The sequence below is a fragment of the Monopterus albus genome, unplaced genomic scaffold (genome assembly GCF_001952655.1).
Source record: "Monopterus albus unplaced genomic scaffold, M_albus_1.0 scaffold322.1, whole genome shotgun sequence".
In the NCBI taxonomy this organism is placed as follows: domain Eukaryota; kingdom Metazoa; phylum Chordata; class Actinopteri; order Synbranchiformes; family Synbranchidae; genus Monopterus; species Monopterus albus.
The window spans coordinates 216,086-228,684 of NW_018128202.1; the positions used below are offsets into that span (position 1 = coordinate 216,086).

Below are 12,599 nucleotides of genomic sequence, written 5' to 3' on the forward strand. Positions count from 1 at the left end.
AGACCAGGAACACCCACCAAGACCTGGAGTCTGGGAGATACTCTGACCCAGTCAGCCATCACAGTTTGACCCTTGTCAAAGTCACTCAGATTCTTACGCTTACCCATTTTCACATCACATCGACTTTGAGGACAGAATGTTCACTTATACCCCACACACTGACAGGTGCCACTGTAACAGATAGTTAATGTTATTCACTTCACCTGTCAGTGGTCTTAATGTTATGGCTGATTGGTGTAAGCACAGTTCCTAAAATACCAAACTATTCCTTTAAGCATTTGCTCAACATGCCTGAGCTCTGTTAAATGGGAACAATACTAACACTGCATTTTATCATTTTTTATTTTAAATTACTTTACTATGCAAAAGTTGATTGTATTGTTTTAAACTGTAAGAATTCTGATATTCACCCTTCAAAACTTTACCTTTCTAAATAAATGAGAAATGTAATCTTTTTTTTTTTTTAACACTGCACTGAAGATAAACCATGATTCCTGAACCAATGCAGCGACAAATAAAGACTGCAGTCATAATGAAAAGACAGACATGTGGACTTACCTTGAATTTTTTGTCTGATGTGCTTCTGGAAGGTTTTGTCCTCCGTCTCATAAAATGATATGTCGGGCCTGTTGGGGTAAACTCCATCAAACATCCTGCATTCACATTCCTGATGAACACATACACAAAGCCAAGACAGCATGTGCATGCACATGCAGAAATCACATACAAGTAAACAAAAAAATATATTAGGAGTGATCACATTATAAAGTTCTGGACAGAAACACACAAAGGATGAGGAAGATAGACTGTTTTGAAAAAGTCTTCCACCATTCCCTACACGAGTGTCACTGTGAACAACATCTACTTCATCACTGAATAAATTTGATTGTTGAGGTTTACATGGGACCAAAAACCAGATCTCTAGAAGCTGAGCCTGATGAATATACCTGAAGAAGCTGGATGTGAAATGTATTGTTAACATCTTCAGCAGCAACTTGCCCTGTGCTCCACCAGTATCTTAAGGAATAAATATTTCTAGCTTTTAGGGCTATAGATACCAAAACCTCATAGTATGATATTGCCAAGATAAAAAGTCCACGATATGATATTTGTCATTATATTTTTAAAAAATGAAGAAAAAAGACAAAAAAAGCCTTTTATTAAATAATAAACCAGCTGGGTTTCTTTTGTATGATTTTCCTGTTATATAAAAGTGCTTGTCTTTAAATTGTTGTGCACAGCCGTGTCCAGATTGCTTCTGTCAAGTGTATCCAGGATTGTCTCAGTTCTAAACAGGGCTAGTATTGCCTTCATTTGCAAATTATTTGTGGGTTTCCTTTCTGCCTGTGCCATTTCTTGAAACAAGAACATGAAATGCTGCCTCACAACAGCTCTAAAAATCGACAGTGGAGCACCTGCTATGTCAGTTTCAAATTCAGTGACCTGTGATATTTGTCATTATATTTTTAAAAAATGAAGAAAAAAGACAAAAAAAGCCTTTTATTAAATAATAAACCAGCTGGGTTTCTTTTGTATGATTTTCCTGTTATATAAAAGTGCTTGTCTTTAAATTGTTGTGCACAGCCGTGTCCAGATTGCTTCTGTCAAGTGTATCCAGGATTGTCTCAGTTCTAAACAGGGCTAGTATTGCCTTCATTTGCAAATTATTTGTGGGTTTCCTTTCTGCCTGTGCCATTTCTTGAAACAAGAACATGAAGTGCTGCCTCACAACAGCTCTAAAAATCGACGGTGGAGCACCTACTATGTCAGTTTCAAATTCTGTGACCTGAATACAGTTATACTAGCAAAATAACCACATGGAATATCCTGGTAGATACTGTCACAGTCCCAGGATGGTATCGAGAAATTTTTCCATCACAATATCACAAAATTACAGTATTGTTCAAAATAATAGCAGTACAATGTGACTAACCAGAATAATCCAGGTTTTTAGTATATTTTTTATTGCTACATGGCAAACAAGTTACCAGTAGGTGCAGTAGATTCTCAGAAAGCAAACAAGACCCAGCATTCATGATATGCACGCTCTTAAGGCTGTGAAATTGGGCAATTAGTTGAAAGGGGTGTGTTCAAAAAAATAGCAGTGTCTGCCGTTGACTGTACAAACACAAAACTATGTTGTACAAACGTTTTTGTTTCTAGGATTTAGCAATCCTGTGAATCACTAAACTAATATTTAGTTGTATGACCACAGTTTGTTATAACTGCTTCACATCTGTGTGGCATGGAGTCAACCAACTTGTGGCACCTTTCAGCTGTTATTACACTCCATGATTCTTTAACAACATTCCACAATTCATTTACATTTCTTGGTTTTGCTTCAGAAACAGCATTTTTGATATCACCCCACAAGTTCTCGATTGGATTAAGGTCCGGGGATTGGGCTGGCCACTCCATAACATTAATTTTGTTGGTTTGGAACCAAGACTTTGCTCGTTTACTAGTGTGTTTGGGGTCATTGTCTTGTTGAAACAACCATTTCAAGGGCATGTCCTCTTCAGCATAAGGCAACATGACCTCTTCAAGTATTTTGACATATGCAAACTGATCCATGATCCCTGGTATGCGATAAATAGGCCCAACACCATAGTAGGAGAAACATGCCCATATCATGATGCTTGCACCACCATGCTTCACTGTCTTCACTGTGTACTGTGGCTTGAATTCAGAGTTTGGGGGTCGTCTCACAAACTGTCTGTGGCTTGGGATTGTGTTATCTCCACATACTCTGATCCAGCACATAGAATGAAAGCATGAGAGAGGAGAAAAAAGAAAAAATGAAATCCCCTCCTATTCTCTCATTAACCTGTGATAGTTGTGTGAAAACCCGGAGTTAATGTGCGCCTCTATGCATGTGCGTGAGGAGTCGCCTGCCTCATACATTATTAACTGGATGAACCTTCATCTCTTTCTCATTCCCACTCTCTGTTTTCATCTGGTGCTTCCTATCAGAGCCATCTAAATAGCTATCAGGGTGAGGGCCTCAAGGATCATATCAGTTTGTGGTCTCCGTTTCTTTCTCAGGGATTTGGAGTGGCGTCCTAGAGAGTCTGTCTGTGCAGTAAAAGTCAATATGACACAGGCATAGTTTTAGAAATACCCATTATCTGAGCATGGAATTTGCTAATTTAGCATCAATATGGCATCAAAATGCATCTTTGGAAAAGCTAGACATGAATCTATTCCTAAACCTGAATGATTCTTATTTGATAAACATGGCAACAGTTAAAAAAAGGTCATGTATCTCCAAAGATATCCACCAAAACCAGTTTCTGATTAAATTCATAAAAAGAAACAGGCTATGAGGTCATGCATTACTTTACTATATATTTCCAACACATAATTGAAATCTAAATAGTTGTTGACACCATTAGGGGACTTAGAAAGGCAACATGTCACATCAACACCTAAATGGCCCGCTGAACTGAATTTAAAAAATAAAAAGGCCTAAAAATTTTACCTTGTGGATCTGTGGCTGTGATGACTCAATGTCATATTTACTTTCAAGCCCTCATTTGTACTTAGCTGTAAAATGTGATTTTTTCCCTTTATTTAATTTATAAAGGTCTGAAAGGGTAAAGCTATCCAGTGAATCACTAGAAAAATCGTAGGTAACTATAACTCTGTGAAGCAGAACTATGGTTTTTCTTGCTCCTGTCCTTAAATTTATCTTGCGAGTTCTTGTGTGGGTCCTGACACTCAGGTTGGAAACCACTGACCTATGCTACTGCTAGAGATTTCCCTGTGGTTTGTATCAGTAATGTCTCAGCTGTTTTATTTGCTGTTGTCTGTAATGATCTATGTCTGAATTATGTTCTAGTGATGAGGACAAGTCGAAGACAAATTCCACTATGGCGGACAAACTTGTTGAACTGTTATGCACTTGCACTTTGGGACATTTTTACAATTTTCATTTTGATCCTTGTGTGAACCTCTATTATAGCCTGTGTATACGGGGCAGGGGTCTTTACATGTCCATATTCCATGATGTTTTCCTTCTTTTTTCTCTTATTTAATGACTATTTGGATAAGTGCACATGTATGATGTTAAATCAACTAGAACAAAAGGCCCTAACCTGCTCATTCTTAAACTTGCTAGGCAGACACTTCTCAGCATTAAAACCAAGTGTCTCTGTTGAGCTAACTAACTCCTCTGAGCACACAAACAGTAGGAAAGTCTGATTCACTGCCTGCTATTATGACATGAAAAGCTTCTGGAGCTATTCAGAGACACTCTGCCAGTCAGACTGAAGCTGGGTAGAGGACTGAACATTTAGGATGTGTATGTAAGTGTATAACAGTGTGTCTGAGAAGGTCCTAAGGGCTTCACTGTGTGGACACAGACAACCAGTCATCCATGGCCTCTCATGCATATACACAGACACATGAGCACTCTCTGTCACACACACACACACACACACACACACACACACCTGTTTTCCCACAGTTTGTCCCAACATATACACTGTCTCTCTCACTAAGCCCTGCTCTCCTCTGCCCGCTTTCCTCTTGCCTTAGCTGCTGGTGGCAAAGCCATGATAATCCTTCGGCCAACACAAAGCTCAGACTGTTACAGACTACAATCTGAAGAAACACACACACTCTTATCAAACACAATCCGTGAAGCAAACAGGCCTGTATGTGTGTGTGTTAAGAGGAGAGAGGGGCTGGATGTGCACAGTTAGGGTGGGGGGTGGGGGGGTACTGGGCCAGCGGCACTGTTTTGCATATGTTATTGCAGCAATGAAGAGAGGTTTGCATGTGTTACTGGACCCACAGGGGATCAACACTGCATGCTTTATCATAGGAAACAGCCTCGCAACACAAGACAAGACTACTGGGCTCATACCAAAACAAACAGGCCCTTGTGTGCATGTGTGTGTGTGTGTGTGTGTGTGTGTGTATGTGTGCAACATGCCAGTATGTATATATTAGGTTAACAAGAGTAAGGATTAATTAGACAGCTGTGAATTTGAGAGATAAAATGGCTATAAGGTGAACATCCTTGGAAAGAGAATAGGAAAAATAAGCAGCAGACATAAGCATTAATCCTTTTATTCTCATGTGGGAACTCGAACTGTGCAATTTTACAAACGGTAAAGAAATTAATTATAGTGTTTACTCTCACTCACGATCAGGAAAAAGAAAATCAATTGTTCTTAGGAGGCCGGTTAAGGTGGAGGTGTGCATAAGTGTGGCTAGAGACCCTACAGGGTTGGGGTGGGGTGGGGGATGATGATTCTCCAAATAACCACAAATGATTCCTGCCCCCTTTGCGCCTGACAGGTTACAAAGACTCAGCTCAAAACCATAACCCTGCGTCCCGCCAGGACTCATACTCACGCAAAGACTAATTCCCAAAGGCTCTTCCTATCTCTTCCCATCGGTCAGTCAATCACTCTGAAGACTATCACTAGGAGTCCTGGTTTTCTCTTTAGAGTAAGAAACTGCTCCTGGAATGTAATGATAATGGGATGCAGGGGTGAACGGCAGTGGGGCTGCCACCTCTGAAGAAAACCCTCCTGTTGGGGCAATGACTGGAGGTAATCTGGTCATACCGTGGAAGGCGGAACAGAGGACGCAAGCTATTCTATTCAAATCTAGCTCTAAGTAATTCAGTTTCTATTGTCAATGCTCAGTGCTGACTTCAGAGGCTTCTTCTGTTGTAGGCTGTGTTTTATGGAAATGTATTGCCCACCCTATTCCCAGCAATTAGACAGCGACAAGGCATGTGGATATACACTCACATGAACTGAATCTCTTATGCCCTGGTCAGGATGTTAAACCCTGATTCTGCATCTCAGCCAAACAATCACACACTTCCACACACACACAGAACAAAATTGACATTATCCAGCTAAGCAGAAAGGCACAAAGACCTGCAAAGCCTGCAAGACCTCTGATAAATCTGTACCTGTGTGCAGGTTCAGTTCAAACTGCAGTAAAACAAGTACTATTTTTAACTCAGCATGAGGGTAACCTTCACAGAATATACAATGTACTGTATGTGTAGCATTTGCCATGTATGTGTCTTTTATGTGGCTCATATGGCTCTGCATGCACATTCGGCAAGGTATGTGAAGACACCTGTGTCAAACAAGAAATACCTGAAAGCAATGTCCCTGCTATTCACAGTGATGACAGCAAACTGCGTGAAAGATTGCTGAAGAAGAAAAAAAAAAAAGGGAATAATTCTCTCACCTTTGTTTTTAGCTTTGCGCCATGCTAAATACAAACTTGTATTTCAGCATACTACAACCTGGACGACTGAGAATTTGTACGGACGTGTGAAAGGTCTGATGAGTTCTGTGCACTTAGTTTGACCTCTTTCTATACATTTTACTTTCTGTAATACCATTACTTATTCTATTTCTTATTGTCATTGAGCTCAAACATTTTTATGCCGCTGTGCTGGTGATAGCTGTGGCCAGATGCGTTATATTTTCAGGTTGTCTACTGATGCGACCCGGTCTTGTAAAAGTGATATGTCAAGAATGTATTGAGGGAATTTCTTAATAGCATCCACCTGGACTCACAGATGACCGATTTAGATTTTGGTGGTCAAAGGTCAAGGTCAGTGACCTCATGTCTGTCCCGCTCCTGTGAATTTGACTGGTTGGCAGTCATATAATGAATAAAGTGATAATTGTAGATTTCATAATCGATTATTCAGCAGATTATTTCCTTAATTAACTGATTAATCAGTCTTTTTAATGTCAGAAAACATGTCACATTTCCAGAGCATCTTCAGTGCTCACTTTGTCCAATCAGCTGCCCAGAAGTGAAAAATAATCAGTTTAAAATGACATAAAACTGTGAAATTAAAACTGAAAATACTCACATGTAACTAGAACCAGCATGTTTGGCATTTTATTTTAAAAGTGACTCAAATGATTAATCAATATTCCTAATAGTTGCCAATTAGTGACAATAAAAATTTGAATGCTTACTTATATGTTTTCTTATTGACTGAACGCCTTTATTTGCACAAGTACAACAAAATGTAGTGCTTCTCTCTCAATATACATAAAAACATACACCCATGTAAAAAAAAATCCCATAAACTCCATAAGTAATACTAATAATTAAGTTATAAAAGCCAATGTGTAAGATATATCAAACTATAACTATAACTAGATGTACAAAAATCATTCTGTTCTGTTCTTTATTTTGCTTATTCTGTATGTACTGAGCTAGATGTAGGCTGTGACAGTAAGGAGACTGTGGAAAAAAGAAAATATTTACTACGACACAGTTTAACTGCTTGGTTCCACACTGCTCTTCTCATTCGTGCACATTTACCCAAATGACTTAAAACCTGCATAACTTTATTTTTCCTGCCCTGATGACCTATACATTGTTAAGAAAACTAATCTGAAAACAAACAAAAGGTAATTCCTTCAACAAATGTGCTTTCCCTTGCTTCCTGTGCCACCAGTAACAATCTGGGGTAGAAGAAAGAAGTGAAAGACGTTTGATGCTGTAGAGTTTAGGAAGACTAGAGAGTCTGTACTGCACAATGATGAGACAGCAAAAACAGTGAATGGATGTGGGTTTAAAGGATTTTTACAGAGATCAAGTTGAATTGAGCATGGTTTTATAAGGGGACTGATTGAACAAGGTCAGCCAGACAGAAGGAAGAACAGAGCAAGAAGTGGAATAAAGGTCAAAACTTAAACCTGCCACTTCAAGCTCAGCATAAAGAACAGAATGGTTAAAAGTGGTCTAGCTGAATATTATGTATATGACATACTGTACACACATGCTTTTTTGTGAGGTTTAACATTTAGGATGGTGGAGTTGGAGATGTAAAAAAGCCTTTAAGAGTGTTCCTGAATACAGACATTTATAGAAAATGATTAGCCACCCTTCCTATTTAATTGTGTGTGTACTTGGTATTATTCACACTGTGGGGAATCGGCCTTTATAGTGGGGACCAGGTGCTGGCTCCCCACCATATAAATCAATGAAATACAAGGGTGACAGCTTGATTTTAAGGTCAAGGTAGGGTTAAGTTTAGGTTACGTTCAGTGTGCGGCTTTATTACTTTACATTTTGGGGTTTTGAGGCCATTTTAGCTGGTACTCACAACTTCAGAGAGTAATCTGAAGGTTATGCTTGATTTTAGGGTTATGGTTAGAATTAGGTTTAGGTTAGTTGTTAAGGTGAGGGTTTGGCATAGTTGTGATGCCTAAACATCAGCTGTGATTGTTAGGTATTAGAGTAAGGGGCTAGGAAATTCAACACAAGTCAATGAGTGTCCTCATAATTATAGCAATATGTTGTGTGTGTGTGTGTGTGTTTTCTGGTGCAGATGTTACTTCCTGTTGTGTTTGCTTATTTTTGACATTTGTTTTTGCAATGATTTTATATTATCGACCAATTTGCTTTCATGCTAAAGTTAAGCACCCTGAACTGCCACTGTGTATGAAAAGAGCTACACGGATAAAACTGACCTGACTTTAAGAACATTAACAGCTGAACTGGAGTGCAGTTCCTTGTGTGACCACCAAAGGGCGCTCCAACTCCACATAGCACACCAACAAGGTCCTAGGATAACCTCTCACCAGGCCAGTCTCAAGTGCTCAAGTGCTTCTAGTTGATGTAGGAAGGAAGATGGACTCTGTCTTAAGTGTTAACTAGCACACATGAACAGGTCTTAGCAAACACTAAGTCTAATTGTATGAGTCCCCAGAGAAGGAAAACCATTTTTCTGATCCAAAAAAAAACCCCATTATGCTTTATACTGGTGAATTGACTGGGTCACTGGGGTCAACAAACATTTTCAGCTTTAGCTTAATGCACTAATAGTTTTTACCTCTGAAGGAAAACTAATTCTAGTCAGTGTATCTGACGAAATGTACGTTCAACAAATAACATGGAACACAATGTATTGTTCACCTTCACAGAGATCACCTCTACAAAGAACTGAACATTTAACACTTCAACTAAAAACGTGACTAATATCATGTCTGTGAATAGACAAACCATTTCCTTTTGAAAGACACCGACTTTCTGATATGAAACATTATCCCATAATACAATAAATACTGTAGTTGTCTAGTAGCAAAAATAACTCAGCTCCATACTCCCAGGTCACTGAGGACTACAGTATATAAAACACAACCTCAGCATCTTCAAAAACCTTTGAAATTGTCTTCAAATTATTTCTCTGTGAATTAAAATCTCAAAAATTCTAGCAGCGTGCTACAGTTGTCATACTCTGTTATAGGTACATGTGTTGTTCCTTGAAATCGTAAAGTATTTATACTACTGGGCAAATAGATATAAATGTGGTAATACTACATATCACTCTGAATATTGATTGTGTTTCAGAAAATAAATCAAAGAAATAAAATTCCACCTCTCTAGCAGGCGCAACATTTGCTATGAATATTCCTTCCTTTCTTATAAGATAAAAGGGTAAATTAAAGATGACTATACAGTAATATCAGACAAATTCTAATTGAGGGTGGCAGATTTCACACCATGGGATGGGTGGGCATGCTCAGGCTGACCTTGTAAAGCATTTTGAGTCATGATACTTAATGACTACCTGCAAGTGTTGTGTCTATAAACAATCATTTAGTTCAAACCAGCTAAAAGCAGCAGAAAAAGAAATGAGCCATTTGCATTATATAGACAAATATTTTAATATTTCCAAACATATGATGCATTATGTGTTTTAATATGGCATGGACAAACTTAAGAGATATACTTTGCTAAAAAGCTGCTTTTTTTCTAAGGAAATGCAAATGTAATGTCTGAAAATAAGAGGATTTCAAGGGGCAAAATGTCCTAACCTTGAGCTAACAAAGGCATTTGTGAAATGAGCACACAGAAAAGAACTTGTCTTGCTGTCTTTCTGGAAAAAGACAGCGAGACAAGAAGGGTACAAAATAATAAATGGAAAGGGTAAAGAAAGGCAGTCAGGTGAGAAAGAGGGACACCAAATGGAGTATAAGGAGGAGTCAAAACGGCTTCATCTTTGTGTCGAAAAGAAAGGTCAGACAGTATTTTTAAAGGCTTGCTGAGAGATACTGACACACACATACACAACTGTCTCAGGGGGAAATGATCAATACGCACACTGATACTGGCGTGGGAAGAAAATCCACTCAACACACACCACAATGGACCGATGTACCGATCAATAAATACACGCGTACAGGTGTCCCCACTACTAGCTAAAGAGAAGCCAATCAATGCTCGCACACCAGTATACCTGTACCATCAGATGTTGTGTGCCCGTTTCACTCACCCCTCCTTGTTTCTCTCTCTCCCCCCATCCTTGTGCATCGCTCACCCTCACTAGCTGTCTCTGCCTTCCCTTGTTCATACAGTCTGCCTTTTGTTCATACAGAAAACATATCTGCTGTGTAGTAAGTCATACTGAACCTAATGTCACATGACCTCTTCTCACTGCAAAACATAACAAAAACATACAGAAGAGGCACATGGAAGGTTTGACTGGAGCTCGACCCACATTTAGAGCCTGAAAAATTAAAGGGAGGAAAATTCCATCTTCAAATATTCCAGCGGACTAAAAGGAGAATGCCTTCACTTGCTGCTGCAGCCTGAGGGTGGTGCTCTGGACTTAAACCAGCACAGTAGGGTCCCAACATCACTGTATGTTGCGTGTGTGCATGCAGGCATTTGTGCATCCCGCAGCTCTTGTACAGACAGCAAATCACTAATTCTCTCGCTCTTTCTCAAATTCATCCAGCCCCCCTTCATTGTATTCTATTCCTCACTTTGTCTTCCTTTGACAAACCTTGTTTTCTTTCTTTCTCTCGCTTTACCTTCATCTGTTCTGTGTTTTTGGTTGTCGATAATATGGCTCTTTGTACCTTTCTGTCCTTTCAAAAGCTCTCCTAACAACACCAACACTAATAAGTTTGAACTCGGTGTGTGGTGTAGCGAAACAACAACTGGCTGACTGGTCATCTCAATAATCACCAAAGTGAAAATGCCAATAATCAGCTTCTTCCAGTTGCTCAAATGCAAGAATCTGCTGCTTTTTTGTTTGTAATATAAATTAAACATCTTCAATCACATAAACATAAAAGACATCACAATTAGCTGATCAATCTAAAGAATCCCTGACACATACGTACATTAAAATAATTAGCAGCTATAGAGTGACACTACATATCTGGGTCAGCCTTTCTATATGTGGTTCTTGTGAGTGACTGGCTACACACAGACAACATGATATCACTCTCTCTTTTCCAGTACAGCATCAGTTGCATTTAAGAACATTTTCAGTCTTAATTAACAGTCAGACTTTTGGTCTGAAAAAGCACAAGCCCCTGTGTACATTCACCAGTTTGTGCTGACGTTCAGTGATTAGTAGAAATCCAAAGCAGAATGTGCATGAGGCAATGACAAATGTGATTTGTGTAAAACGTGCAGGTGTGTGTCCTAATAGCGAAATGAATAGAGCCATACATTCAATCAAAGTGAAAATGGTAGTTGAAAGGTTGTTGAAAAGGCATTCACAGAAATTAAGGAAAACCTTAACAGAAACACAGAAGTCAACAACACTGACTCACAGAAATGTTTCTACATTTTCATCCCCCAAAACAGCTAGAATGCACTAAACTTCACACTACTGATGAAAAGTTACAAAAAAGAAGCGGCCCAACACAGTAAAGCTTTATGCAACAGAAAAGTAGTAAAGCCAGAGAGTCTGTGGGTGAGTGAAAGAGAAAGAGATTGTGAAAGAACTGAAGTAAACCTGTTCTTCAAAGGACAAGCTAACTTTTTTTGTGTAAATGCTACTGTTGTGTAAAATATATTCAAACCAATATGACACAGATAAGATAAAAATGTTTTGGATAGTTTTTTACTCCATTTTCTAGTCGATATATTTGTTTAAGTGTCTTTGTGCGTGCCCATGTGTGTCAGCATCTTACTTTCCCAGTAAATACCCTGGGGCTTTGTGGTGTATGCAGTGTGGTTTGGAGGAGTTTGTTAGTTGAGGGCCAGGTGCAGGCAGACAACACATACACTCGCAGAAAATATACGGACCCAGCGCGCACGCACGTACACACACACTCACAAAGGATAAATGGACCCAGTAGCAAGGAGGTCTGACAGAATGCCTTTTCACACCTGGCTGAGCCCAGCGGAAGGTGACAGAGTCGCATCTCCCAAAGCGAAAGCACACACATACACACACCTTCTCACATTGGGGAGTTCAGGGTCATAAACAGCATCATGAATAAAATGAGGCTGTCTTAAACAGAAGGAGTCCTGTGTATGCATGCGTGTAGGTGTGTGTTTATGTCTGTGCAGGCCCCTAACCCCCATGCCAGTTTGGATCTGTAACGACCTTCTGTTCCCTGTGCTTAAATGGCTTAAATACTTCAATTAGACCTGGGTCACAATCCTCCACCCGTTAAAACACACCATCACACACAAACACATACAGGAAAACACACCAAAGTGGAGGTTTTATCATCTTATGAGGTTTGTTCGGCACCTTCATCGTTAGCATTTTCTCTTCTCATTTGTGGTGTGAACATATAGCATCCCACGCCAACACACGAGGAACAATTAAACTCAACTTTCAT

General features: G+C 39.3%; 1 protein-coding gene across 1 annotated transcript in view; it reads right to left on the bottom strand.

Moving 5' to 3' along the window:
• LOC109974158 (uncharacterized) overlaps nt 1-682 on the bottom strand; it is a 2,146-nt gene extending 1,464 nt beyond the window's left edge. The window contains exon 1 of the mRNA XM_020624207.1: nt 559-682. Coding sequence (XP_020479863.1) covers nt 559-652 — 94 coding nt within the window. The 5' untranslated portion in view covers nt 653-682. The remainder of the gene's footprint in view (nt 1-558) is intronic.
• Between the last annotated feature and the right edge of the window lie 11,917 nt (nt 683-12,599).